A 27,355-nucleotide genomic window follows, 5' to 3' on the forward strand; every position below is an offset into this window, starting at 1 on the left:
GCTCAGACCCATTTTCAGTTGCCTGCTTGTCACATAAACTGCCAAACACCTTATCTGCACGCGAAGTGTGTGTGTGTGTGTGTGTGGGGGGGGGGTGTTCAGAAGCTGGGCAGTTTTAATTCTTGGGATTATCAGGACACTGGCTTCTTGGGAATCATCCCACAACCCCGGACAAAAAGGTGAAAACTGTCCGCTTTGATGAAGGACAGCAGGATCCTCCCACTCCCTGGGCCACTGGTAAATACGAAACAGTTGCTGGAAAATTATGTTAGAGATGAATTAGCTCCTCCATTACAGTGTTTTCTTTTCTTTAATGCAATTTAGTTCAAGCAGAGAGAACAAAAAGGCTGGGCTGGCGGGAGCTGCCGGAAGCGGGCTGTGCGGGGAGACGGGGGGTTCACGGCAGACGGGGATCAGGGGTGAGCCGAGGCCTTCTGTCCGGGAGGCCTGCGCCCACTGAACTCAGAGCTCCTTCTGCACCACAATCCGGGCAGCTGGCAGCTTCCCAAGGGAGCCGGGAGGGAAGCTGCGAGGGCATCTGAGGCCACACAGGCCGGCGCCTGCGGAGCCGGGGCGCCGGGCGGGGCCCCGTGATGCCGCTCGTTAGAGAGCCTTTCCCCGTGTCCATCTGAAAGCGCGCTCCTCGCCGCAGAGCAGCGCCTCCATCATCTCTCCGCGGGCGGCGGGGCTGGGATGGCCCCGAAAACAAATCGGAGCCGCAGGAGGAAGGCCTGACTTTGGAGGACGCGCGCGCCTGGACCTTTCCTCCGGAGCGCACGTGCGAGGAGGACCCCAGGCCGCCGCGGGGTGCAGCGTGGGCGCCCCGTGTCCGGCCCCCGCGGCCGGCCCAGGCCGCTCCCGGGCGCGGGACGGGCAGGTGCCCACGCGCGGGCGCCCGGCTGGTCTTCAGGGGGCGCGTCTCCGCGACGCCCGCCGGGACCGGGAGGGCAGGGCGTGGCCGCGCGGCGAGGCCCCGCCCACCGCGCCCGAGGGGCGGGGCCTGCGCGTCACGTGACGGCGGCGCCCAGCGCGAGCGCCCCGCCCGGCGGGAGGAGTCCGGCCGCGACCCGGCCGCGCGCTGCTGGAGCCCGCCGCCCGCCTGCCCCGCGGCCCCCGCCCGCCGCCCCTCCGCGCCGGCCCCGGGCTCGCGGGCAGCGGGAGCGGCCTCAAGATGGACGAAGACGGCGGCGGCGGCGGCGGCGAGGGCGGCGGTGAGTCCGGAGGCGTGGCCGGCTGACTGGAGGCCTGGGTGGGGCTCGCGGGCGCGCGGGTCCGAGGTCGGGGGTCGCGGGCCCCAGAGCGCCGGGGGGGACGGGGTCCGTCCCGGCAGCGCGGGTGCCGGCTGGCGACCGCCCGGGCCCGCGGCGCTCCGGGCCGGGCGACGAGCGGAGGAGGGTCCGGGCTCCGGGAGGGCCGGGCGGGGTCGCCGGCGGGAGCAGCCGGGGTCGGGGGCCGGGCTCGGGGTCCCTCCCCGCGGGCCGGGCGCCTCGGGGCGACCTCCCCGCCTCCTGTCACAAGGGCGTCCCCGCCCTCGGAGCCCCGCCGGGCGCCCGGAGCCCGATCCCGCGTGGGGCGCGGAGCCCGATCCCGCGTGGGGGGCGGAAAGTTTGGGGGGACCTCGGGGTGCCGGCGGGCGGGCGCGGGACGGGGCTGGGAGCCCTGACAGTCGCCGGGGCGGGAGGTCCGAGGCGGCGGGCGGGCGGGCGCTCGCCTCGTAGGAAGCGGGACCCGCGGCCGAGTCAGCGGAGCCCGAGTCCGGAGCGGGGACCCCCCGCCGGCTCCCCGTCTCCTCCGCGTTCGCTGTGAGTCACGGGGGACACGGAGGACGGGTGTCCCGAGGCGAGCTTCGCCTTAAAGAGGCCACGGTGCCGGGTGGGGGTCCCTGTTTGGGGGCACAGGGGTCCCCCCGCAGGGCTACCGGAGGGCCCCACGGGGAGGCAGACCGGCCCGGCGCCCTTGTGGTGAGGGGGCGTTCGGACAAACCCTAATTACAGGCCCGGCCGCCGGCGTCTCCGCCCGGCCCGGTGCGCGGCCGGTCCGGCGGCCGGGCCTCCTGCCTCCGGGGGCGGGCCCGGCGCCCGCGGCCCGCGGGGAGGAGGGCGGCGGGGCCGCGGGGAGGAGGGCGCGGGGGCCGCGGGGGCGGCTGGGGGCCGGAGCGCCGGGACGGAGCCCTCCCGCCGGGCTGCCCCCGGGGCGGGACCAGGCCCCGCGGCCCCGCTGAGGAGGGGACACACCGGGAGGGAAGCGATGGGCCTGGGAGGCCAAGCAACCCGCTGGCTGGTGCCTTTGGGGTGTGTGTGTGTGTGTGTGTGTGTGTGTGTGTGTGTGTTAGGGTGACTTTTAGTGCTGTTTATAGATTTTAAAAAAGTTTTGTGATGTTGGACAAACACTTTCTTAAAAATTTTTTATTATATTTCTTTTCTTTTTAAAAAACGTATGAAGTTTTATTTGTTAATGTGCTCGGTCTCAGGTCCTGCGGCCAGTCCTCAGTCAGCCTTGGCTGGGGAAGGCTGAGGAGTGTGCGTGTGTGTGACCTGGGTGGTGGCACCGCCTCCTGGGGATCCGGATTCCAGAATAAAAACATGTCACTGGCTCCCAAGCTTAAAACATGATGTGATGTACCTCTCCGTTTTTATTTTCCAATTCTGGTTGGTATTTAGCATTGTGTGTTTGTGTCAGGTGTACAGCACGGAGGTGAGACAGGCACATCCTTTACAAAGCGACCCCTTGGTACTGCTAGTGCCCACCTGGCCCGGACTTGGTTGCTAGCTTTGACCACGTTATACTAAGCAGACTCTGTTCCCTGCCGGCAGTTCTGTTCGGAGATCTTTCTGGCTCTGAGTGAGTCAAGGAAGACAGAGGCTTGGAAGGAAAAGGAGGTTTAAAGATGGAGAAAAGTGAGCCGGTGGGCCCAGAAGTTTATCGGCCTTAGTCCTGTAACAAAGGGTGGCGATCAGTATCAAAAGCCTGAAGACTGTCTTTGGGCGTTCGTATCTCCTCTGGGAATACGATCTTGGAATTCAGAAGAAGTACTTCCTGTGTGGAGATGTGCATTGCGCGCTAACAGCAGAAAATTGGAAGCAGCATTGCCAGTAGGAGACAGTGAGGTAGATTGTGGGACGTTTATTGGATGAATTATTTTACAACCATTAACAAATAAAGCAGTTTGCCCTAACCGGTTTGGCTCAGTGGATAGAGCGTCGGCCTGCGGACTCAAGGGTCCCAGGTTCGAATCTGGTCAAGGGCATGTGCCTTTGTTGCGGGCACATCCTCGGTGGGAGGTGTGCAGGAGGAAGCTGATCGATGTTTCTCTCTCATCGATATAGCTAACTATCCCTCTCTCTTCCTCTCTATAAAAAATCAATAAAATGTATATTTTAAAAAATAAAGCAGTTTTGTATGTTATGGTCTAAACAGTGTAAAAATGGTGATACTATGTTTTATTTACTTAATTTTTGTATTCAAGCTTCTGAAGGATGTGTATTACTTTGAAATTTGAACGAAAGAACTTATAAAAAATGTTCCCTGCAGTAGAAAAGGGTCTGATTATTTAAATGTGTGATTTAATCCACCTCATGGAACAGTCCAGAACGAACAGGTAACTTATTGATTGTCTACTAAGATGGCAGGCAACATGCTAGGGCCTGGAAAACAGCCCCTAACCTCTACCGGTACGGAGTATTGGCCTCTTTCTTCCTTGCATTATGGAAGACACTTAAAGATAGGTTTGGGATAGTCTTGGGATAAGTAGGTTTTGAATAAGTGATTATTGTATGGATTAGTTGTGCTCAGAAATAACTCTTGATTACTGGAGGGTTTGAGATTAACACACTTCTTTCCATTTCTTTAGTTATTACTACCATTTATATTTCTAAAAAATGCTTTGCTTTAAAATCCATGTTTTAAGAAATAAAGTACGGCCTTCAGAAAGGCCATGCAGTCATTGCCAGCCCTGTGGAGCACCACTTCTTGGGGTGCATTTCAGAGTAACAGTACGGCGCTGTTTAGGGAAGTCGCCAGGGTGTTTACAGACGGGGCAAATAATCTATTCCGGCAGCTACAGCAGGGGCGGCAGATAACCTGAAAACCCGCTCTGCTGCTGTGCTGTGGGGTAAAGACTGTTTAAAAACGACTCCTAGATGCGTGTTCATAACGTAGGTTTGGTCCGGCGCGTTATTATTTGTTCTTTGGGAGTGCGATAAGGAGAGGGAGGGTGGCATGAATGGCGGAGGCGGTGCCAGGGAGGAAGCGGGGGGATGAGATTACAGGAACACATTGTTGCTTACAGTTAAGGTATGGCCGCTCCTCCAGGGCGTGGTGCCATTCGGTTTTCCTAAAACGGCCCGGGAGCTGTGCCCCTCCCCGGCAGGTGACTGGCCACTCGGGCTCGTTGCCAGCATCACGATGCTCCGTCCGGGAATCTGTCTGATGGACGTTCCTGAATGTTCCATGGCGGCCGAGGAGGTGAAGAACTTAGCTGGCTTTGCTCTCAGTCCCCCCTCCGCCCGCCCCACGCAGTCTGTAGATGAGGAGTACTGTGCCTCACTGCGAAGATGCTCAGCCTCACTCGACAGAATAAATTACCACGAGGTTGGGGGCCGGGTTTCACCTGTCAGGCAAGCGATAGCCCCCGGCCTGGAAGCATCTGCTGGCCCTGGGAGCGCAAATCAGTCCCAGCTTTTGAGGAGGCAGCGCCGGCCTGGGTCCCGGCCTGGGTCCTGCTGGCTCCGACCCACGACCCACGGCTGCCTCCCCCCGGGGAGGGGCCCGCCCTGCAGGCAGCACCGCCCAGCCCCTCAGCCCGCTGGCCTGGGGCTGGAGGAGGGAGAGCCCGGGTTCTCTGGGTGAACCCCATCAATAAGGGGCATTGGGCAGCGCCTTTTAAAGTGGCAGGTGTGTCAGTCCTTTGGCCCAGCCATCTCAGGTCTGGGAATGGAACCTGCAAGCATATTTGTCCGGGTGCGAGACTGCTCCCTGCCTCGCTGGTGACAGTGCAGGCGGACAGCGCTGGAGGGCCCCTCAGGAAGCCGGCCAGTAGCCCTCCCTGTGCGCGGGCAGGTGGGAGCGGCGTGGGGAGGAGCCAGGAGCTCGGCGTGGACTGTTAGGCAGAGTGACAAGCAAAGCGTAGGGAAATGTCCATTGTCTTTCTGAGCGGAGAGAGGAAGTGCATGCAAATTCCCGGGAAAGGTATACCAGGAACCAGTAACGGGGTTACCTGCTGGGCAGGGTGATGGGCACCGGGCAGGTGGGCACGCAGGTGCAGAGGAAGCTTCTCGCTGTACGCTCTAAGTGCTTTTAAATAAAAAGAAGCTGCAGTCTGCCTTTACTTCCCCCACAGACCGGTGGGAAGTTATAGAGACAGGCCTGTGGTTTCAGCCGTGCGTAGGAGACGGATCCCCACGGTTCTCTCGAAGGTCCGCAGAGCGCCCTGGCAGCGCTTGGAGAGCCAGCTTGGAGCGTTCTTTCCCGGCGGTTTGCTCCCTCAGCATTGACAGCGCCCACCACCGCGGTCCTGGGCGCGGCACGGCCCGTTGTGGACAGGGCAGGGGGATCGCCTGTGCAGGTGGAGCTTCTGTGTAGATGGGAGACAGACAGGGAAGGTGGAAAATACCTGCAGGTCGTGCAAAGCGTGCTGAAGGGACCCTGTGGGACCGAGGGGAGAGTGAGGGTGGTGGGCCTGGGGGGCAGGAGAATGTGGGCACAGCCGGGGCCAGCGAAGCCTGTGGAGGCTCTCTGGTGCAGCCTAAAGGGTGTAGTGCCGGGCCGAGGGTAGCACTGGGCTGGGGGGAGTGCCTGTGTCAGAGGCTTGAAGCTTTGTGTGGCCTGAGCATGGAATGAGGTGGAGGGGGCCAGGCCTGGGGCCACAACAGGTGGTTTCAGTGAGAAGGAGGGTCTCCAGCTGGAGAATGCATTTGATTACCTTTCAGTGACCGTAGCTAATATTTACATCCTGCTCTCCGTGTTGGGTTCCGTTCTGTGTGCTTTACAGATTTTAACCTGTTCACTCTTCAAAGTAACGCTCTTAGGTTCTTGCTGTTGACAGAAAAAAGTGGAACACCAGGCATAGGGAAGCCAAGTGACCTGCTTCCAATTTCCCAGCCGGCAGGTGGGGGAGCTGAGATTCGAACCCAGGCCTTTGGGCCTCGGAGGCGTATTCTCAGCCACTGTGCATGCAGCCTCTTTATGAAGAGTTCCTGGCCGCTGAGTGGACAGTGGTTGGAGGAGGGGATGAGAGGACCTGGGCTCACCAGGGCGGAAGCAGGTGCTGGGGTTCAGCTGAGCGTCGTAGATGCTGTTTATTCCTTGTAACTACTGGGAGGTTCTGCTGCCCTTGCCCTGTGTTGGACTTGAGTGTTGGCCATGCGCTGCTGTCACAGACAGTGAGGTGAGCCTCAGCCTCGTTTCCTTTGGCTTCCTGGAGGCGTGAAAGCTCGTCTGCGGCCTGCCTCCAGCCTCGAGGGGGTGGGTTCCAGGTTTGCTTTCCGTTTCCCTAGATACGGACAGATTGCTTCCTCCTCGAAGCATCCTCAGCATGCTAACCGCTCTTGGCGTTGCCTCCCGAGTGAGAAGTGATGTGCTGTTTTAATTTGCATTGCTTTACGGGCGGCGGCGAGATGTATTTTTGGAGAATCAAATGGACGCGACAGCTTGGAGGCTGGAGGTGAGGGGCCTGCAGGGATGAGGGTGTCCAGGTTTCTGGCTGCGTCTGCGTAGGCGGTGCTGGAGGGGAGGAGGAGGCCAGCCGGGGGCCCACTTGTGCTTTTGCCAAGATGCCCTTGTTCTGTCCTCACTTTTGAAGGGTATTTTCCCTGGGTGTGCGGTGGTAGGTGCTCTGACATATCATTTCTTTGGCTTCCGGCTTCCGTTTCTGTTGAGAAATCAGCTATATGTCATGTGTGTGTGTTTTTTAAAGCAATTTTTATTTTTTTTTGGTTAATCCTCACCTGAGGATATTTTTCCATTGATTTTTAGAGAGTGGAAGGGGGAGGGAGAGACAGAGAGAAACATCGATGTGAGAGAGACACATAGATTGGTTACCTCCGGCACGTGCCCTGACCAGGGCCGGGGAACCCTGCAACCAAGGTGTGCGCCCTGGACCGGAATGGATGCAGGACCCTTGAGTCCTCGGGCGGAAGCTCTGTCCACTGAGCTACACCGGCCAGGGCTGTCTTGTTCTTTTGAGGACATTGTGCCTGTGGCTTTCCACCATGTTCCTGTGGCGTGTCCAGGCGTGGTTTCCTCTGAGCCTGTCCTGCTGGGGATCGGCTGGTGCTGGCTCTTCCGTGGGCAGCACCGTGACGAGACTTGCTCTGGCATTAGACCTGGAGTCCCCTTGGTCATTCTCTCTCCTTCTGTCACTTTGGCCACATTCCTTACCATTCTCCTCCGTGGACTCGCTCCTCATCACGTCCTGTCCTCAGACTCCTGCCTCCATCGCTCTGTTCTCCGCCGGCCCATGTTCCAGTTATTAACCTTCTCTCCAGCTCTCTCATCGCTGTCAGACCCGTGGCTACGTTCCTAATTTCACTTACTGTCTTTTTCAGTTTTCTTAATTCTTTTCTGCTGAAAATTTTTATCTTGACAACCAATTTATTAATCACAGTTATTGTAAAGTCTGTCTGATGCTTACCTATTCTATTATCTATTTTACCCTTGGTTTTCATTCATATTATCTTGATTCTAGATTGCTGTCAAGCTGCTGCTGCTTTTTTTTTTTTTTTTTTAATGTTTTTCAAATTTATTTTAGGCAGAGTGGAAGGGAGAGGGACAGAGAGATAAAAACAGCGACGAGAGAGAAACTGCAACCTGGGCATGGAGCCTGAAACCCGGGCATGTGCCCAGACTGGGAATTGAACCAGTGACCTCTTGGTTCATGGGCCAGTGCTCAACAACTACTGAGCAACATTGGCTGGGTGCCTGCTAAGCTTTAATTAAATTGTCACAGTGTGTATGGAAGTTTGGAGAGAGAATTTGAGGCCCTGCTGTCTTCCTTAGAGAGCCTTCTGGCAGGCCGCTAAATAGGGAACTATCACTTTAAAATTGTGAGGGTCGGGTTCCTTCTGGCTTACCCTTCTCCTAGGTGTGGCTCTCCGGGGGTCCCAGCTCAAAGCCAAGGTGTCTCTGGGGCCTCTTCTGCTTGGCAGCCTGCCAACTCTAATTTCTGTGCCCGCCCCCCCCCCCCCCCCCCCCCCCGCCCCCGAGGACTGCCGTGCACTCTGCTGCCGCTCAGACTCCCCGCCACTTGTCGGCGCTCAGCTTTCTGAGCTGCCATCTCTGCTGCGGATCGGCACGTGTGTTGAGGAGGAGAGGGCTCCGGTGATGGGGCTCACCTTTCTGGGACCCTGGCCCCCCACACCTGTCTGCACCGGGAGCCCTCTGACTCACACTCTCACTCACACTCACACTCTCACTCTTACTCACACACTCTCACTCACACACTCACACACACACTCACACTCAAACTCACACACTCACACACACTCTCACTCTCACTCACACACACACTCACTCTCACTCTCACTCTCACTCACACACCACTCTCATACTCAGTGTGAGGAACTCGGGGAGAGAGCTTAGTGTGAGCAAGTGCCTGGCAGAGCCTTCAGGAAGCAGGCTTATCGAGTGTGGACTAGGACTACTGAAACTTTGGAAGCAAAATGAAGTGAGAAAGTAGGTTTTACCAACGTTTTCTAACAGCTGTTTAAAAATACTTTGAAATCGGGGGGAAATAGTAGCTCATTTAAGTGAGAGCAGAAAGCACATGGGTGTGCCCGGCCCGAGTGGCTCAGCTGGTTGAGCACCATCCCGTGTGCCGAAGGGTTGCTGGTTCGATTCCCAGTCAGGGCCCATACCTGGCTTTCGGGTTTGGTCGCCAGTTGGGAAGCGTAAGGTGCAGGAAAGGCAACCGATGGGTGTTCCTCTCAGCGTGTCCTCGGGTGAAGATTGAGAAAAGAAAATACAGCTGAAACCGGTTTGGCTCAGTGGATAGAGCGGCAGCCTGCGGACTGAAAGGTCCGGGGTTCGATTCCGGTCAGGGACATGTACCTTGGTTGCGGGCACATCCCCAGTGGGGGGTGTGCAAGAGGCAGCTGATCGATGATTCTCTCACATCGATGTTTCTAACTCTCTATCCCTCTCCCTTCCTCTCTGTAAAAAAGTCAATAAAAAAAGAAAGAAAAGAAAATACGTGGCCCCCATCCTGATTTGTGAAGTTAAGCTTGGACACTTTTAGAGCCCCTGTCGATGCCCCATAGACAGAACAGAGCAGGCATGCGGTTCTGCGGTGCCTTACAGTTTGGCAGGGGACAGTGTTTGCTTTCGATGAGGATCTTCCAGCCGTACGTAACCTTAGAAAGGCTCACCTGAGCGCTCGGGTTGGGGGAAGAGCCTGTAACTCACCTCCGCAGGGCAGGTCTTTGAGCTGACGGTTCTCCATAAGCCACCGGACCCCTGCTCGGAGGGGACAGCCCGCCCCTCTGGAGCGCTCGGCAGAGCTATTTTTAATTTCTGTCCTCTTCTCAAAAAGCTTAGTCCTGTAACTGAGCTATAAAAACGGGACATTTTAATGATGGTTGAGAAGCATTTCCCAATATCTGGGTAATTAGCGATCTCTTCTCCAGCCTTCATCCAGATGTTTGGCTCCGTGCGGGCGGGGGCTGGCTGCAGCCTCAGACCCACTTCCCTGGGAACACGTAACGTTCTCCGTTTGTCTTGGACGGCAGAGCTTCCTTCTCGTGTGGACAGATCCATGTGGAACACATGCTCCCCGTGTGGAGTCTGGTCCACGGAGGATTCTCTGGAGGCGGAAACGGGCTGACCTGTTTGGTTGCTATGAAGTAAAAACAGTCTTGTTTTCATTTGTCAGTGAACATCTGGGTTGCATTTATTATTGTACATTCTAGAGGTTCTTTTTAAAGCCACAATTTGATAATGTGAGGGTTCATTAAAGCAGTAACTAGCTGTTTCTGTAATTAAATTAAGTGCTAGGGTGGCTGGTAGTTAAAAAAAAAACATTAAAAATTGTTTTCTTTTCTACAAAATGTAACATTTAAATGTCAGCCCTTGATTTTAAACCATAAAACGGGATCTAGATATTTTGGGGGGAAGGCTTGATGGCCCGGTGTCCCCCCTGCTGCCCGCGGCGGTGCAGTGTGGGCCATGTCGGGGCTGCATCTGCCCCTAAACACGACCCCCCCTCCCCGTCCCTGTGAAGAGCCCTGATGCCGGCTCATACAGACGCCCACTCCCGGGGAGGGCACCTCAGCACCCCTGGTCTCCAGTGGGAGGAGTGTGTAGCCCAGATCTAGCCAGCGAGCTTGAGGGCCGTTTGCAGGGTTCTTCCGGGAAAGGTGCCTTCCTTCCTAGAAAAACAGACAAGGCAGACGGTCCCTCTCCGTGTGACAGGCGTGGCTGGGCCTGTTGGGGAGCCCGCTGACACCCACAGTGACCCTCGGGTCTGGCAGCCCGGCTCCAGGCTGAGCGGGACCAGCTGGGTCCTCAGCCCAGTGGCTGAGCCGTCCGTCACCCACCCAGGAGCCCGCCTGTCTCCGCACTTCCTGTGGCCAGGACAGTGAATGCCTCCTTGTTTACGAGGCCGGCAGAGGCTCCTGTGCCGGGGACCAGCAGCTTCCGGCTGGACCCCGCCGGCTTTATCCTCACCCCTCAGCCGGACCCGCCGCCTGGAGCCACGGGAGCCACGGAGCCCTCTGTGGTCCTGCCGGTCGCTGGTTGCTGTGGCTTTACCCGCTCCGAAGTCACCGCGGCCGTGTGGACTGGGAGGGTCAGAAAGCCAGCCTGGCCGAAACCGGTTTGGCTCAGTGGATAGAGCGTTGGCCTGCGGACTGAAAGGTCCCGGGTTCGATTCCGGTCAAGGGCATGTACCTTGGTTGCGGGCACATCCCCAGTAGGGGGTGTGCAAGAGGCAGCTGATCGATGATTCTCTCTCATCGATGTTTCTAACTCTCTATCCCTCTCTCTTCCTCTCTGTGAAAAATCAATAAAATATTTTAAAAAATAAAGAAAGAAAAAAGAAAAGAAAGCTAGTCTGAAGCCGGGGACCTGCGGGCCAGCCTGCTGCCCCACAACGGACGCCCTGGGATTCCAGCCTGCTTCTGCCCACGTGTGTGTGTGTGTGTGGGGGGGAGAGTTACTGTAAAGAACTGAGTTAGGTTCCATTTTCTTTTTGAGGTTAACACTTTCTCCTACTTTGAATAAGACAAAATATATTTTCACATGCTTACAAACCCGCTAATAGGTTCATTCAGCAGTTCCTTACGAGTACATGTACTTTTAACACGTTTTTAAGACGCTGTCCTTGAAAGCACGATGTTGGCCTTTTAATATTCTGTTGGAAGAAAGGACTTCCTTTCAGTTTTTAGCAGAGAGGAAATAAAATGATCAAGAAGGCCCCCCCCCCCCAAGTTTCAGTAATTAGATTAAAATTTTTTTGAATCGAGACAGAATGAATTCCTTCTGTTTGTGCTGGAAGTGTGGGAAACTGGCCATGGCCGTGGCTTTCACATGTGGGGCCGGTTCACACGCCGAGCCCGCAGCCCGTGTGGGAGGACATGGCTGAGCCTGACTCAGTGTCCCGCTCCTGGGAGCGGAGAGGAAATGAGGCTTTCATCGGCTCACGGCAGAGGAGCCCGTTCCCCGGATCACAGGGTCCTGGCGTCCCCAGAGCGGAGTCTTTCTGAGGCGCCGCTCTCACTCGGAGCAGTGATGCTGGAGACATCGGGCTGCCTGGCGTTTCTGTTTCACAAGAGCGTGGGTGCCCGCTGCCTCCGCCCTCCTCCCTGGGGTCAGGCTGGTCCTGACTCAGAACCTTGCTCATTAGCCCTTCTGGGGGCACTGCCCGCTGGTGGTGGCAGACAGAGGAGGCGTCCGGGCGGGGTGGGGGGCCCACACCCGGTTGGCACCCTCGCAGCTCTGCCTCACAGATGCCCAGTGATTTGGCCGGACATGACTAAATTTTTTTAATCTGGAAAGAGCATAAACAGACATTTCCCTCGGGCTCTGCTGCGCTCAGTCTTAGACGTCTGGTTGTGGGATTTAAGCTCTCCTCGCCGCCTCCAGCTCCCCCTCCCCCCCTTTCTGGAGGGGTCTGGGCTGCCATTCTGCCTGTCTTCCCTGCAGGCATGGTGATCTCGCCAAGAGCGGACTGGCCTGCAGGTGGAGATGATGAGGACGGTGTCAGAAGGGCTCGGGCTTGCTCCGCATTAGAAGTCTCACTCCCCAGGGCCGGCTGCCTGTGCGGGTGTGAGGGAGGGAAAGGCCCCTCTGGAGAGAGGTCTCAGCCACCGCCTCACCCGCTGCCTCCCTCTGGATGGAAGGCCAGGCTTTCCGACCGGTCAGCGTGGCTTCAGCTTCCGCCATCGGGAGACACGGTGAGGCTGGTGACAGGGAGTTTCCTGAATTAAAGTTCTGAAGCTGCTGATAGTCAAGGCCATTCCAACTGCCAGTGGCTAAAAGGATCAAAAGGCTAAGCTTGGGTGGTAACCCTAACTCTCCTCTTCCCAAGTGCTAGTCAGGGAGCCTGTCTCTTAGGGTGGCTGTGAACTGATGAGACGATTCTGCCTGTTTCTTTGAAGCTCCTTTTTCCTGGTCCCTAGACATGTCCTCCCTTCCTTCCCTCCCTCCTTTTCCTTCCTTTACCTCCCTCCCTCCCTCCTTCCTTTCCTCTCTCCCTCCTTCCCTCCTTTCCTCCCTCCCTAGACCGATACTTTCATCCGTTCATTGGGATCTGGACTAGGGCTGTCTTTCTTGTTCTGGGCGGATGCTCCTTGAGGCCGGCGTCGTTGGGATGAGTCACGCAGAGTGAACCACACAGCCACCCCTTCCCAGAGAATCGGGGTCCTGGGACGGAGGCCCGGGCCCAGGGTGTGGGCAGAGAGATGTCAGAGTCCGTGCCTGTTTGCTGTCGGGTCAGCCGCTGCAGGAGGTCTCGGTGGCCCCAGGCCGGGGGGTGGGGGCGGGACGCAGTCCATCAGCCGCTGCAGGAGGTCTCGGTGGCCCCAGGCCGGTGGGGACACAGTCCCGAGGGCGCGTGGTTTGTTCCGGGCCCGTGTCTCTGCTCTCTGTGTACTGACGGAGGTTTGTTTAAACATCGGACCGACCATTATTTGTTGTTGACATTTTTTAAGTAAATATGTGCAGCTCCGGGCACTTCCAGCCCGAGTCCTTGTGCGGATACTGGATCTCCTTAGTGTCAGGCTCCTCGTATGTAAAATGGACATGAAAAACCCCACATGGGATTACTTAATAATTTACCAAAAATCCGAACATGGGTCAGCAGCGAGCCCTGTCCCCCGTGAGTGGCCCTTCGTCCTCCTCCGCTGCGCAGAGCAGCCGGCGGGACCGTCGTACTGGGGCTCAGGAGCTACGGGGTCGGCACTGTGAGCCCTGCACCCTTTCTCCCCCAGCTCTGCGCGTTCAAAATTTCAAGTCTCCAGGAAAGTTGAAAGAAGGTGCAATGAATACATGTATATCTTTAACCTAACTCATCACTGCTAACATTTTACCACATTCGCTTTCTCTCTCTCTCAGACAGATTATAGTTAAAAACAATTTTTTTGCTTTTTTTATTTCAAGAAAAATGGTTTTAAATATGATGTTACATGCAGTCAACACCAATTATTCAAGAAAAATGATCTTACATATAATAATATTACATGCAATAAACATTAATATTTCAAGAATAAAAGGACTTAATATAATATTATCAAAACTGTGACCAACATAGTATGACATCACAAAAGTTGTAGGAAATATTAAAGATCTACAAATAACAGGATTACTTCTATTAGATTCTAGAATATTTTTTCCCTGTGGCTCTATTTTTGTTCATCAGCTTATGTTCATTATAGTTCACAAGTGAGTGAGATCATATGATATTTATCTTTCTCCGACTGGCTTGCTTCACTTAGCATGATGCTTTAAAAATCTATTTTGTTGGGTATGAGTACTCCAGATTTTTTTTCTTTTCCATTTGCATGGAAAATTTTCCCATCCCTTCCCTCTCATTTTGTTCTGAGGTGGGTCTCTTATAGACAGCATACAGTTGGGTCATGTTTTTGTATCCATTCAGCTACCCTACACCTTTTGATTGGAGCACTTAATCCATTTACATTTGGGGTTATTATTGAGAGGTGCTTATTTATAGCCATTTTAATTCTGTATGGCTAGGCTTCTCTCTCTGTTTCTTCTTCTCAGCAGTCCCTTTAGCATTTCTTGTAATGTAGGCTTGGTGGTGATGAACTCTTTTAGCCTTTTTGGTCTGGGAAGCTCTTTATTTGACCATCTGTTTTGAATGATAGCCTTGCTGGGAATAGTACTCTTGGTCTCAGATCCTTGCTTTCCATTACCGTGAGTACTTCATGCCGTTCCCTCTGGCCTGTAGCGTTTCTGATGAGAAAGCAGGTGTCAGCCTTATGGAGACTCCTTTGTTGGTAATAGTTTTCTCTTGCTGTCATTAAGGTTCTCTCTTTGTCTTTAATTATGATGTGTCTGGGCGTGGGTCTGTTTGGGTTCTTCTTGTTTGGGGTTCTCTGTGCCTCCTCACCTTGTGTGACTAATTCCTTTACCAGGTTAGGGAAGTTTTCTGCCATTATTTCTTCAAACACCTTCTCTATCCTCCCTTTCAGCCTCTTCTGGCATGCCTGCTGTTCTCTACTGTTATGTTTCACATTGTCCCACACTCCCGTAAGCTGTCCTCCTATTTTTTTAAATTGTTTTTTCTTTTTGGTTCTCTAATTGAGTGATATTTTCAACTGTCTTCTAATTCACTGATTCGATCCTCAGCTTCCCCTAATCTGCTGTGTATTCCTTCCAATGTGTACCTTATTTGTGCCTTGTCATTCTTTAGCTCAGACTGTTCTTTCTTCATAGTTACTATATCTTTTTTCATGCTGTTGAGCATTTTTAACATCATTACTCTGAACTGTTTCAGATAAATTGCTTCTCTCTGCTTCATTTATCTCTTCTGGAGAATTCGCTACTTCTTTTATTTGGGGGTTGTTTCTTTGTTTTCTCACTTTGGCTGTTTGGAAAAACAAACAATTTTTAATTTACTAATTTGAGAGAGAGAGAGAGAGAGAGAGAGATCTATTTGTTGTTTCACTCACTTACACATTCATCGGTTGCTTCTTTTATGTGCCCTGACTGCGAGGGCCAAACCCGCAACCTTGGAGTATCGGGATGATGCTCTAACCTACTGAGCTACCTGGCCAGGCCTACAATTTTTCTTTTCTTTTCTGAACCAGTTGAAAGTAAGTTACATACATCGTAACATTTATCCCTAAATACTTAACTCCCGTCTCCTAAAGACTTTTCCCCCTTACCACAGTCATTCCCACACTTAGAAAACCAGCAGGGGTTCTGTTTGCATTTCACATTTGTAGTCCAAACACTGCTTCCCCCCTGTCCTCAAGATGCCTGTAGTAGCTGTTTTTCCTACCTGTCTAGCCTGCGATCAGGTAAACATCTTGCATTTAGTTATGTCTCCGGAGCCTTTAAAAGACTTTTTCATGGTGACAGTGACTCTGAAGAGCCGTCCGTGCTTGCTGCCTAATATGATTGGCCTCCTGCCGTCTAGATGGCATGTAAAAACAGGAAAGGGAAGTGCTTTGTTTACTTAATGCCATTTTAAGTTTTTAAAAATACGTTTTTAGTGATTTCAGAGAGCGAGGGAGAGGGAGAGGGGGAGAGAGAGAACCATTGATTGACTGCCTCCTGCACGCCCCTTACTGGGGATCGAGCCCGCAACCCGGGCATGTGCCCTTGACTGGAATCGAACCCAGGACCTTTCAGTCTGCAGGCCGATGCTCTATCCACTGAGCCAAACTGGCTAGAGCTTAAATTTTTTATGAATAGGTTAAAAGTGGGAGTTCCATGCATTTTTCTTGTTCTTTGGTAAATGTGGGTTTGATTGGGACCCAAAGGAGTGACGGGGCGGCTCGGGTGTCAGCGGGTCGGGTGCGTGGGCGCACTGGAGCAGAGGCGCCGCCCGGCCCCACATGGAGGTGGTCAGCGGTCTGGCTTCGTGCGGGAGGGCTTATTTTAGCGTTTGGCACTGGCTCCGTAAAGATGTGAACTCCGGTGCTGGAAATGTGGGAGACGAACTATTTACACAATACAGGGGAGCTACGTGGCTGCCAGCGCCAGCAGCCGGCGGGGGGGACCAGCCTAAGTCTCCCAGGAATGAGCCCGCCTCTCTGCCCGCACCCGCCTCCCCATTGGCCCAGGCATTTCAAACTCCGGGACAGGCTCCAGCTGTAACTGCTGGTGGCTGCTAGCACATCCGGGGACGGTCCTAGCCAGCTCATTGTATGACAGTCCGGGAGGAAAGGGCAGGGTGGGAAAGGAGTGACACCCCATGGAAGCATTCGGGCGGCGGGGGCAGGCCGGGAGCCGCCCTGGCAGACCTGAGAGGTTCCACCCGAAGCGCTCACTGTGCTCGGACTGGCCTGGTGGGCGTGCGCTTTTCCCCTGTGAGCACGTTGTGCATGTGGCCCCGGGACCCGCAGAAACAGCCTCTGTGGGGAGGACCCCAGGACCCGACCCTCCTGGTGGACCTGTCCTCATGGCTCCTGCGTGCACACAGGTGGCCGCGGCCTGGGCCACAGCCCGGGCTGAGCGCGCTCGGATCCGGACCCGGCGTTTGCCAGAGAGTGAGCCGAGCAGGACCAGCGGTTCCTCCAGCCGAACCCCGGCGGTGCCGTCCGGGCGAGGCTTGGCCAGCTCTGCCTCCGGGCGGCACACCAGCCCGCAGCAGGTGGAGGCCGGCCCCCAGCCTCGGCCGTGCATGTCACTATCGTGGGGCCGGTGGTTCTCACATCTGTGCGTCTCGGACATTTTGTTTTTGGTTTTTCTGCCGGGAGGTCAGGTTTCTCAGATTTCGCCTAATTGTAGCCAGACTTCCTGTTTGGTGCTGGGAGCCGCGGCCGGGAGAGGCGTGCAGCTCGCAGCTGTCCTCAGGCTGTGCCGGGTGGGCTTCCCGGCGGGACTCGGTGGGCAGCCACTCTCTGCGGCCACGCGGCTGGGTTTGTGGCTGCGTGCCGTCTTCTTTTCTCCTTTTTGCAGCAGCTTGAAATGGCGCTTATTTACCGTGTCCCGGGCCAGGAAGCCACCGAGCCTCTGCCCAGGGCCTCCCGTGGCTGCATCGGAGATGCTGGCTGGCAGGGCTGCCACCCCGGCCTCGGACACCCCCAGCCCCAGCTCACGAGTGTCTGGCAGGCCCCCCCCCCCCGCCCTTGTGGAACGAGGGCGCTCTTTCCCGCCGGCTGTGCGGTGGGGTCACTGCTTCTGGAGGCGCCCGCAGGCCCCAGCGCCGAGGCCCTCCCTGCCAGCTGACTTCTCTGAGCCGGCGGCGGCGGAGGGAGCTTCCAGGTTTGCACGGGGAGTCCCTGTCCTGGAGGAATGAGGCGGTCCCTGCTGTCAAACCCCCAGTTTATAGCGCGGGCACAGCCACCCTCTCTGAAGGCCGATCGTGGTTCAGAGCTGATCCCCGCGCTGTGCCCAGGCCGTGCATGGGGTCCCCGGAGGAGAGGGTTTCCCCAGCTTTGGAGTAAACAGGCGCCGGCCGCTGTGACAGATGGAGGAAGAGCAGGAGGCACTCTGCTCAGACAGCATGTGGACACGCGTGGACGCGGGGCAGTTGCCGTCTGTCATGGGACCACTGTGCCGAGGCTTCTCTCCTGTCCCTTCCCTTCTTGTGGGTTGGGGCTCTGTGGTGTGAACCCCACATAAAGCTTTCTCCTCTGGCTTCTTGGGGCTTTTCAGCCCAAGGCCGGTTCCCTGACTTTTCATCCCGAAGTGAAGCCTCACGGGCAGGCGGTGATCACAGACCAGAGATAGATGGGAGGAGGGGACAGAAGCAGGGATAGATGGGAGGGGACAGAAGCAGGGATAGATGGGCGGAGGGGATAGAAGCAGGGATAGATGGGAGGGGACAGAAGCAGGGATAGATGGGAGGGGACAGAAGCAGGGATAGATGGGAGGGGACAGAAGCAGGGATAGATGGGAGGAGGAGACAGAAGCAGGGATAGATGGGAGGGAGAGTATCCCACCCGTTGGAAGGCTCATTCTGTGTTAGATGAAGTCAGTGGGAAAGACAACTGTTGCTGGTGAAAATGTTAAATTTCAAGAATAAAGAAAGTACCGACTGCCAGCCAGTCAGCGAGGGGAATACTGGGGTGGTGGGGGGAAGGGGTAGTTACTGAGAAGGAGGGGCAGGGTGGGTGGGACGTGGCTGCACCATGGCCAGGAGGTAGTAGAGCCGAGGCTGAGCACCTTCAGGATGAAAGGCTTTAACAAAGAATTGAATAATCACACTAATGGTTATTCCTTTGTTTTTAAAAATACGTCTTCACTGATTTCAGAGAGAGGAGGGACGAGGGATAGAAACATCAGTGATGAGAGAATCATGGATCAGCTGCCTCCTGCACGCCGCGCACTGGGGATGGAGGCCACAGCCCGGGACGTGTCCGGACTGGGACCGAGCCGTGGCCTCCTGGTTCCGAGGCGGTCCACCTCGCTGTGTGAGGAGACGGGTCCTGGCTCGCGCGGGACCAGCCGTGAGGGGAGAAGGGGATACAGTGAGCAGTGCTCAGACACACCGGGATGGGCTGTGCTGGTGGAGCCGAGTGGCAGCAGGGGCGATGCTGCCGTGGGCCCCTCGGTGAGACGTGAAGGTGTGGCACCCAGCAGGCGTAAAGGGAGAGAGTGGGTGCTGGGCAGGACTTGAGGTGCAGCAGGTTTAAGGAACCGGGGGGAGGGCTCCTGGGCCGGAGCGGCGGGCGAGGGAAGTGGGGCAGACGGTGGAGAGTGGTTTCCGGTGAGAGGGGAGCTGGTGGCCAGGCAGGTGGGCGTCAAGGTGCCCGCTCCACCGCCCACGGCTGGCACCTGACGTCCGGCCACGGAGTGTGACTCTGGCTGATTTAAGCATATTAGCCTTTATTGGCAAGATATGGGGTTACAGAACCCCAGGAGAGCCTAGAGCCACGCCCAGAAAACCACCAAAGCCAAAGGAAGCTGGGCAGCCAGAGCCAGGCCACAGCCAGGCCTCAGGACCAGGCTGGAGGGGCCCATGGCTGCCACTGTGCTGTCCCCGCCGGGCCTGCTGGGACGGGCACTGGCAGAGGGTTCTCACTGCCTGTTTGTGTGTCACACGTGGTCGGAGCCAGGGCAGGTGCTCACTGCACAGGCTGACGGCTCCTCTGCCTCCTGATGGCAGGGCCCATCCACAGACGGGGCTCCCGGTGTGTGCCCGGGGTTCAGTGTCTCAGTGCTCCTGGTGGCTCTGTGTCTCTTTGTCAGGGTGGCTCTGTGTCTCAGTGCTCCTGGTGGCTCTGTGTCTGTCTCTGTGCTCGGGTGGCTCTGTGTCTCTTTGTCAGGGTGGCTCTGTGTCTCTGTGCTCGGGTGGCTCTGTGTCTCTTTGTCAGGGTGGCTCTGTGTCTCTGTGCTCGGGGTGGCTCGGCAGTGGCGGGGACAGCATGGGGGAAGAGGAAGCAGAGGGCGGGAAGCAGGAGGGCCAGTAGAGACTGGTTCTCAGTCCCTGGACTCCCTCTTGTGGGGAGACCCAGCCCGTGTCCCCAAGCTCAGCAGGCAGACCGGCTGTGCTCAGCCCCGGGGCCTGGCTTCTGCAGCCACGACTCGAGGCCTCCTGAGCCGGGTGGGTACGGATGAGGAAACTGAGGCTCACGGAGCAAAAGTAACGTCCTTAGGCCTGTAAGGTGGAGCGGAGCTGGGGACCCCCGCCTTTTCCTGGGGTCTGCTTGGCAGCCCTGTCTGTTTAAAAGCAGAACCTCTTAGTGTGTGGGGTGTGTTTAAAACGCGATGTCACTGCTCTGCCACCTGAATCACCGGGGTCAGGCCAGGCTGGCAGCAGACTCCCTCCACATGGCCTTAGAAATAAAAATGAGCGGTTTTAGAGCGAGGAGAGAGGGCAAAGGACTTCTCATCCACTTTACTGACCACGTTTCCTCCCGCTTCCCGTGCTCTCCGGCTGGTTCGCGTTCCCTCCTGCTCTTCCGCTCCATCCTGTGCCCGGCAGCTGGGCGCCACCTGGGCGGCTTGGGCTCCGGGTGTCCACGCGGCTGCAGGCTCTCACGGCTGCACGGCCGCTCAGGCCCGTGTTTCCTCCCTGCGTCCTCAGCGACACCAGAACTTGGGACCGCAGTCGGCAAACTCATCAGTCAGCAGAGCCCACTATCAACAGGACAACGATTGACATTTCTTTGGAGAGCCACATTTTTTAAACTGAAACTTCTTCTAACGCCACTTCTTCCACATACACTCGCCCAGGCCGTGGTATTTTGTGGAAGAGCCACACTCAAGGGGCCAAAGAGCCCCACGTGGATCACGAGCCGCAGTTTGCTGACCACGGATTTGGGCGCTTCCTCCCGCCACAGGACGAAGGGAAGCCGGCAGTGGAAGGGGCACGTCCAGAGGGAAGGGCGGGCTCACATTCCTAACGCCGCCCTCTGAGGGGAGGGCTCCTTCCGTGGCTCCGGCTGGCGGGGAGGGGGAGTGAGGGTAGGTGGGGGTGTCGGGCTTCTCTGCAGGGAGCAGCATGGCTCCTGGAAGCTAAATGTTAAAGTTGAGCCAGCTGGATGTGGATGAGAAGTCCTCTGCCCTCTCTCCTCGCTCTAAAACTGTTCATTTTTATTTCTAAGGTCGTTTGGGGGGAGTCTGCTGCCAGCATGGCCTGACCCCAGAGCCCACTCTCCCACACAGCCGCGGGCTGGTTCTTCCCTCACAAAGCCTCCTTTCCAGCCCGGCGCCCCCCCCCGCGCCCCCTCCTCCCCGCCCCCCACTGGGCTGAGGGTCCGCAGAGCTGGCCGCGGCGCCAGGCCTGTGCCCGGAGGAGCGTCCGGGCGTGTGTCCGAATGGAGTGCGCTGGAGGCAGGACAGCGGCTTCCTTTCCAGATGTGCCCGCCTGCGGCCCGGCCCCGGAGCCGCCTCTGAGCTGGACGGGGTGACGGGCCGGCGGCAGAGGCCAGGTAACGGGACGGCGCCTCGAGGCCATCTTGGGTGAGGGCAGCGGCACCTTTCACACCGCTGCCCACTGACCCTTCCCACATCGGAGCGTCTGAGTCAGCCAACCGAGTGGGGATCTGGCTGCCGAAATCCAGTCCACCTCCACCTTTTCGTGATTAGACAGACAGACCCGCAAAGATGAGGGCCTCTTAACGTGGCCCCAAACGACTTTACTTTTTAATGTGTTTTTGGTTTTCAGAGGGAGGGGAGGGAGAAACACTGATGTGAGAGCAGAACGGGTGGGCTCGCCACACCGGGGATGGAGCCCAGGACGGCGCCCAGCCCCCGAGCCGGCGGTCAGGCCTCGGGGACAGCTGTGTCTTCCCCTGCCCAGGCCGGGCTGCCCGCTCAGTCCGGTGCCCTCTGTGAGGGAGGACTCACAGCATTGCCGTCCAGTGTGGGAGGCGCTGGGCTGGGAAGACACACACTGGGTGGGGACAGCACGTGGCTGATGGTGGAAAATCTGTTGATGCGAATGCTCCCCTGGCCGGCCCGGCCCTCCTCAGCCTGGGAGCCGGCCCGGCCTTCCTGTGTGCGGCCGTGGTGTCACCTCAGCTGCTGCGTCCTCCGTCGGGTGCTCCTGTCTGAGCCGTCAGAGGCCGAGCCTGTTCTCAGTCACTGCGGGGTGCGGGGTGGGGTGGTGTGTGTGTGTGTGTCTAACCAGGAAGGGCTGTTGAGGTTATCCCTCTCTGGGCTGCTCAGGTGTTTCCCGTTATGGCCGTGGTGCCTCCTGGTTTGGAACTGTTTGCAGGCAGCAAACCCACCCGCTCGAGGCTTCACCTCCCTCAGCCCCGCCCTGCGGCCCTGTCCCCACGCCTGCTTCCTCCTCCATCTGTCCGTCCGCTCGCTTTCCTGGTCGCGGTCCAGCTTTCCAGACTGTGAGGACTCCTCCTGACTCCGAAGCCTCTCCTGCCCCTCCCTGCCCGCAGGCCAGCAAGGCTGGGACGTTAACTGCCCCTCTGTGCCCGCCCCCGGCTGCCCTGTCAGTGTAACTGCGTCACAAACCCCCAGCGCGGCCGAGATTCCAGGCGACGGCGAACAGGTGCCCAGGACCTCAGCACGAGCAGCGGAGGCCCTCCCTGCCGGGCCGGCGGCCTCACGTCCTGCCGGGACCGGGATGCCGACCACATGGGTCGCTGGCCCCGCCCTGGCAGAGCCCCCACCAGCTCCCATCCAGTCCTCGCGCTCTGCCTCTCCCTGGGCCGCGGGCTCTGTCAGCAGCTGCTCGGGCCGCGTGGCTCCCTCGGGGAGGGGAGCGGGTGCGAGGACCCGGGAGTGGCCTGAGGCGGCTGTGGGCAGGGGAGGCAGGAGCTCGGGGTCTTTCCGTGGAGACGTCTGGTCTCCCAGCCTCGAGCAGAGCCGAGCACAGACTCCCGGGTAAGACAGCCTCCACCGGGCGGGCGGGCGGCCAGCAGCAGGCTGATGTGGGCCACCTGGTGACCAGCACTACGTCACCTGTTCCTCATTTAGAGACAGAATCACCTGAAAAACCCTCCCGGGCTGTTCTCGCTGGTTCGGGGCGGGGGGGGGGGGGAGCAGACACAGCGTCGATGCCAGAGAGGGACAGGGCTTACCACTCTGCTTTCTGAAAATATTTTCAGCCCTGGTTGGTGTGCTCAGTGGATAGAGCGTCGGCCTGCAGACTGAAGGATCCCGGGTTCAGTTCCAGTCAGGGCACATGCCCGGGTTGTGGGCTCCATCCCCAGTGGGGGCCGTGTAGGAGGCAGCCGGTCAATGATTCTCTCATCACAGTGTTTCTCCCTCTCCCTCTCCCTTCCTCTCTGAAATCAATAAAAATATTAAAACATATATATATTTTCAGCCCTTCCCTCTTTCTCCTCCTCCGACACCATGGCAACCAGGCGGCAGCTGTGAGCTGGACTGAGCTGAGGGAGGTGGGCTGGGGTTAGGGACCTCTGCCCTCCGCTCTGAGCCTCAGCTTTGGCATCTAGAATATGGGCTCAACACGCCAACCAGGTGCTCCTGGAAGCCGAGGCCCGGGCTTGCCTCCCGAGGGGAAGAGCTGGGGGTGAGGGCGGGCTTGGGAGGGCCCTGCCCCGCCTGCAGCTGAGGCACAGACAAGGATGGGGGTCCCCCTGCTGGAACGCAGGCTCAGCTGTCCCCCAATCCGGTCAAAGCCCCAAAAGGAGGTGCAAGGAGGGGCCCGTTTCCTGGGGCTGCTGCTCCGGTGACGACAGACTGGCCTAAACCAACAGGAACGTGGCTCTCCCGGTTCTGGGCCGGATCTGAAATCGGGGTGTCCGGGGCTGTGCTCCTCAGAGGGTCCCAGGGGAGGGCCTTCCTGCCTCTTCAGCCTTAGGGCGTCCCTGGCTGCATCCCTTCATCTCCAGCTCACCGGCCCTCCTCCGTGTTCACGTGACCACTCCTGCCTGCTCACATGGCCCCGCCCCTTGTTCACGTGCCTACTCTGTGTTCACGTGGCCCCAAGTTCATGTGACCACTCCCTCTTGCTGGCACAGCCGCCTCCCATGTTCACACGACAGTGTTAATGTAAAAAACACCCAAACCTGTAAAAATATATATATATATTTTCAGCATAGGCTTTCTCCACCTGTAGTTTTTCCAAGTTTCGTAGTAAGAGAAGCCCTGTTTGGGAAATATTTAGTCCATGCTTTTTAAAAAGTATATTTGTTTATTGATTTCAGAGAGAAAGGGAGAGAGAGAGAGAGAAACATCTATAATGGGAGGTGGGGGAAAAAGGAGACATATATAAAACTTTAGACAATAAATTTTTTAAAATAATGAGAATCATTAATTCGCTGCCTCCTGCACGCCCCCTACTGGGGATGGAGCCCACAGCCTGAGCATGTGCCCCAACCGGGAATCAAAAGGTGACCTCCTGGTTTGAAGGTCAGTGCTCAACCACTGAGCCACACCAGCTGGGCTGGTTTTTCTACTTCTACTGGAAAACACAGAAAGTGAAATGGAAAAACGGGCCACACTGCAGGGTGGGAGCCGAGGCCCTGGTGCAGCATTCCGAAACAGAAGGAGGCTTCCTCACCGCTTGCTCCAGACACAGTTTGTGCACATACAGTTCTCCCACTTAAACTGCGCAATTCGGTGACTCTCAGTGGACTTACAGAGTCGGCAGCCACCGCCCAGCCAGTGTTAGACCAGCCTCAGCACCGGCGAGACCTACCCAGCCACCACTGGTCTTTTGGTCACTACAGCTTCACCTTTCTGGACCTCCTGTCCTATATAATAAGAGCCTGAGGTGCAGATTGTCCCCTTGGACCGCTCGCTATGACATGCGCTGACCGCCAGGGGGTGGCGTGGAACACGGTGGGCGTCGGCGATGCAGCCCTGGCAGCGGGCAGCAGTGGAGGCATCACCAAACCCAGAGTCATGAAGACGTACCCAATACCTTCTAAGATTGTGTGGGTTTAGCCGTTCCATCTATCAATAGCTCATTGGTCCATGTGGCGTTAACGTTTGTCTGGAGTACGCGGTGGGAGTTCAGCTTCGCCGTTTTACATGTGGGCACCCGCCGCCCGCACCGTTGGTTTGAAGAGAATACACACGGGCTCTGACTAGGAGTCACACCGGTGAGCTCCTGATGCTCAGCCCCTGAGCCACAGCACTGGGCTGCTCTGAAGTGTTTGCAGGCGGTTCCTTCTCCAGGCCCTGCGTCCTGTTCTGTGAGCTTCCTGCCTCTCCCCGCGCTGGCCCCCGCTCTGTCCCAGAGCTGCGGCGCCTCCGTCCGCCCCCGTCTGCCTCCAGGCTCGGGCTGGGGCAGGTGTTAGATCCTGGTCTCTGTGGCAGTTTATCCGGGAGGGAAGGGGGCAGAAACGCTAGTTCCCAGGGGCTGAGTGCGGTTATATTTGTGGATGGTGGAGGTGAGAGGGTGTGGCTGAGGGAGGAGGAGGGGAGGGCCAGGCCCGGCTGGGAGTTGAGTGCGGCCAAGGGGAGAATGCTCCCCTGGCTTGTGCACTGGTGTGGAGGCGGGTGTGTGTGTGTGTGTGTGTGTGTGTGTGTGTGTGTGCGGGGGGGGGCCCCCAGCGGGCGTGTGAAAGCTCGTCCTTCCCCCGTAGATCTTTCGATTTAGATTAATTTGTGCTTTAAATGTGCTCTCCCTTCTCTTCGGGAGCACGTTTGGGTTTAAATAAACTAAGAAGGATTGAGGTTAAATGACAAGAGTCTTGGTTTTCCTATGACGTGTGAGTCTTGTTTTGTCTTATTGATGGCCGTGTCTGCAGAGCTGTTGTAGGAAAGGGCAGCGGAGGTTTGTAAAGGGCTGGGTGGTGTGGTCAAGAGAAGCGGTCAGTGAGGTGCTCATTACAAGGAAGTGAATGCCCCTGAGAAAGGCCCCCGCTGCCCGGTGCCCCTGGCCCCGCGGCGGGCACCAGTCTCCATCCTCAGTGCCATCCTCGGGCTCGGGACGGAGCCTCGGCCTGCGGACCGAAGGGTCCGTCCGTCAGGACACCCCCCCAGGTTGCAGGCTCGGTCCCCGGTGGGGGGCGTGCGGGAGGCGGCTGTCAGTGATTCTCATCATTGGAGCTTCTCTCTCCCTCTCCCTTCCTCTCAGAATCAGCTTTAAAACAACCCTCACCTCCGCTCTTCCTCTGTGTCTGCGCACGGGGCTCTGCTCGGGAGGATCAGCCTGGAGTGGGGACTGGCTGTCTCTGGGGGACCGGAGCGGCTTCGCTTTCCTTCTGCTTCTCGTTTGCCCCCTCTGCACCGGCACAAGCTCGGCCTCTTCAGTGAGGGGAAGGGTGAGGAGCAGGCGGGGTGTGTGACAGTGTGTGTGACATGGAGACACGGCGTTTGCAGTGAGGGGAAGGGTGAAGGGCAGGCGGGGTGTGTGACGGCGTGTGTGTGACATGGAGACACGGCGTTTGCAGTGAGGGGGGAAGGGTGAGGAGCAGGCGGGGTGTGTGACGGCGTGTGTGTGACATGGAGTCACGGCGTTTGCAGTGAGGGGAAGGGTGAGGAGCAGGCGGGGTGTGTGACAGTGTGTGTGACATGGAGACACGGCGTTTGCAGTGAGGGGGGAAGGGTGAGGAGCAGGCGGGGTGTGTGACGGCGTGTGTGTGACATGGAGACACGGCGTTGCATCTGTCGTGGGTCTTGGTGGCTGGGCCGGCTGTGGTCACTCTCGGCCGGTGCCTCTCCAGGGAATGGGTCTGTGGGCTCCTGCCCTCCACGCAGGGGCCGGGAGGGAAGACCCTCTTCACTCCGCTCACCTCAGACGGGAGACGTTGCTGTCGGTGAACGCCGCCAGTGAGGGCTCCGCTCATCCATGTTCAGTGATGAACTGGCTCACTGACGTTATGAGCAGGCCTGCCAGGGTGCTGGTGGAGCTGCTTTTTAAAACATTCTCTTGGGCCCGGCCAGGGTGGCTCAGTGGTTGAGCACACACCTGTGAACCAGGAGGTCACGGTTTGATTCTCGGTCAGGGCCCAGGCACCATCTTCAGTAGGGGGCGTGCAGGAGGCAGCTGGTTGATGTTTCTCTCTCATCTATGTTTCTCTCTCTCTCCCTCTCCTTTCCTCACTCTCTCAAAAAATCAACAAAAATATATTTAACAAGAGAAAGTTCTCAGCCAGCGGCAGGCCCGCTGTGTGTTTGGAACGGAAGGGACTGTGGTGCTGAGAAAGAGCGGCCACAGCCCTGGAGCAGCTGGAGGAGGGGCCGGCCTGGCCTCCTGATTGGGGTCCCTGCGGGAGCTCCTGTGGGGGGCCCGGGCCTCTGGTGCCCTGCTGCACCCCCACCTGCAGTCTCGCACGCACGCACACACACCCCCCCGTGGGCAGAGCCCACCTCCCGTGAGCCGGCTGTCAGCGCCCTCAGGGACTGAGCGCTCAGAACCACAAGGACTGCATGTCACACGTGGAGTCTAATGGACAAAACAGCAGACAGAACAGAGAGAGCAGATACACAGAAGGACTGACAGCTGCCAGAGGCGGGGCTGGGGAGCCGGTGAGACAGAGGCGAAGGGGTTATGCAAACACATACCCATCTGCACCTATAAAACCCACCCAGACCGGAGTGGTGCTAGCCAGGGAGAGGAGGGGGCGGGAGAGGAGGGGGCGGGGGTGGCGGTGGCGGCGGAGAGCCTGCTGGGTGGTGGGCTCGGGCCGTGTGCAGGGGACGCCTTCCTGACTCTGCACTTGAACCAGCGCCCCCAGTGACGCGGGGATGAGTGAACTCCATGAGCACAGAGAGCGCCGCTCTGCCGTCCAGCAGGCGCCCGCCTCCAGCACCGGCCGGAGCGCGGTGAGGGCGGGTGCCGGCTGCCCCCCACGCCCTGTGTCTGCCGCTTGGCTGGGGGCCTGCTGACCCGAGGGGCCCCCTCCGC

General features: G+C 57.6%; 1 protein-coding gene across 2 annotated transcripts in view; it reads left to right on the top strand.

The window, feature by feature from the left end:
- Positions 1 to 1,048: 1,048 nt before the first annotated feature.
- CYTH3 (cytohesin 3) overlaps positions 1,049 to 27,355 on the top strand; it is a 36,415-nt gene continuing 10,108 nt past the window's right edge. For both annotated transcript variants that reach the window (XM_084886190.1, XM_084886191.1), the window contains exon 1: positions 1,049 to 1,211. In XM_084886190.1, the coding sequence (XP_084742316.1) occupies positions 1,172 to 1,211 (40 nt within the window). In that variant the 5' untranslated portion in view covers positions 1,049 to 1,171. The remainder of the gene's footprint in view (positions 1,212 to 27,355) is intronic.

This window comes from Pipistrellus hanaki (genome assembly GCF_964339955.1).
Source record: "Pipistrellus hanaki genome assembly, chromosome: 5".
In the NCBI taxonomy this organism is placed as follows: Eukaryota; Metazoa; Chordata; class Mammalia; order Chiroptera; family Vespertilionidae; genus Pipistrellus; species Pipistrellus hanaki.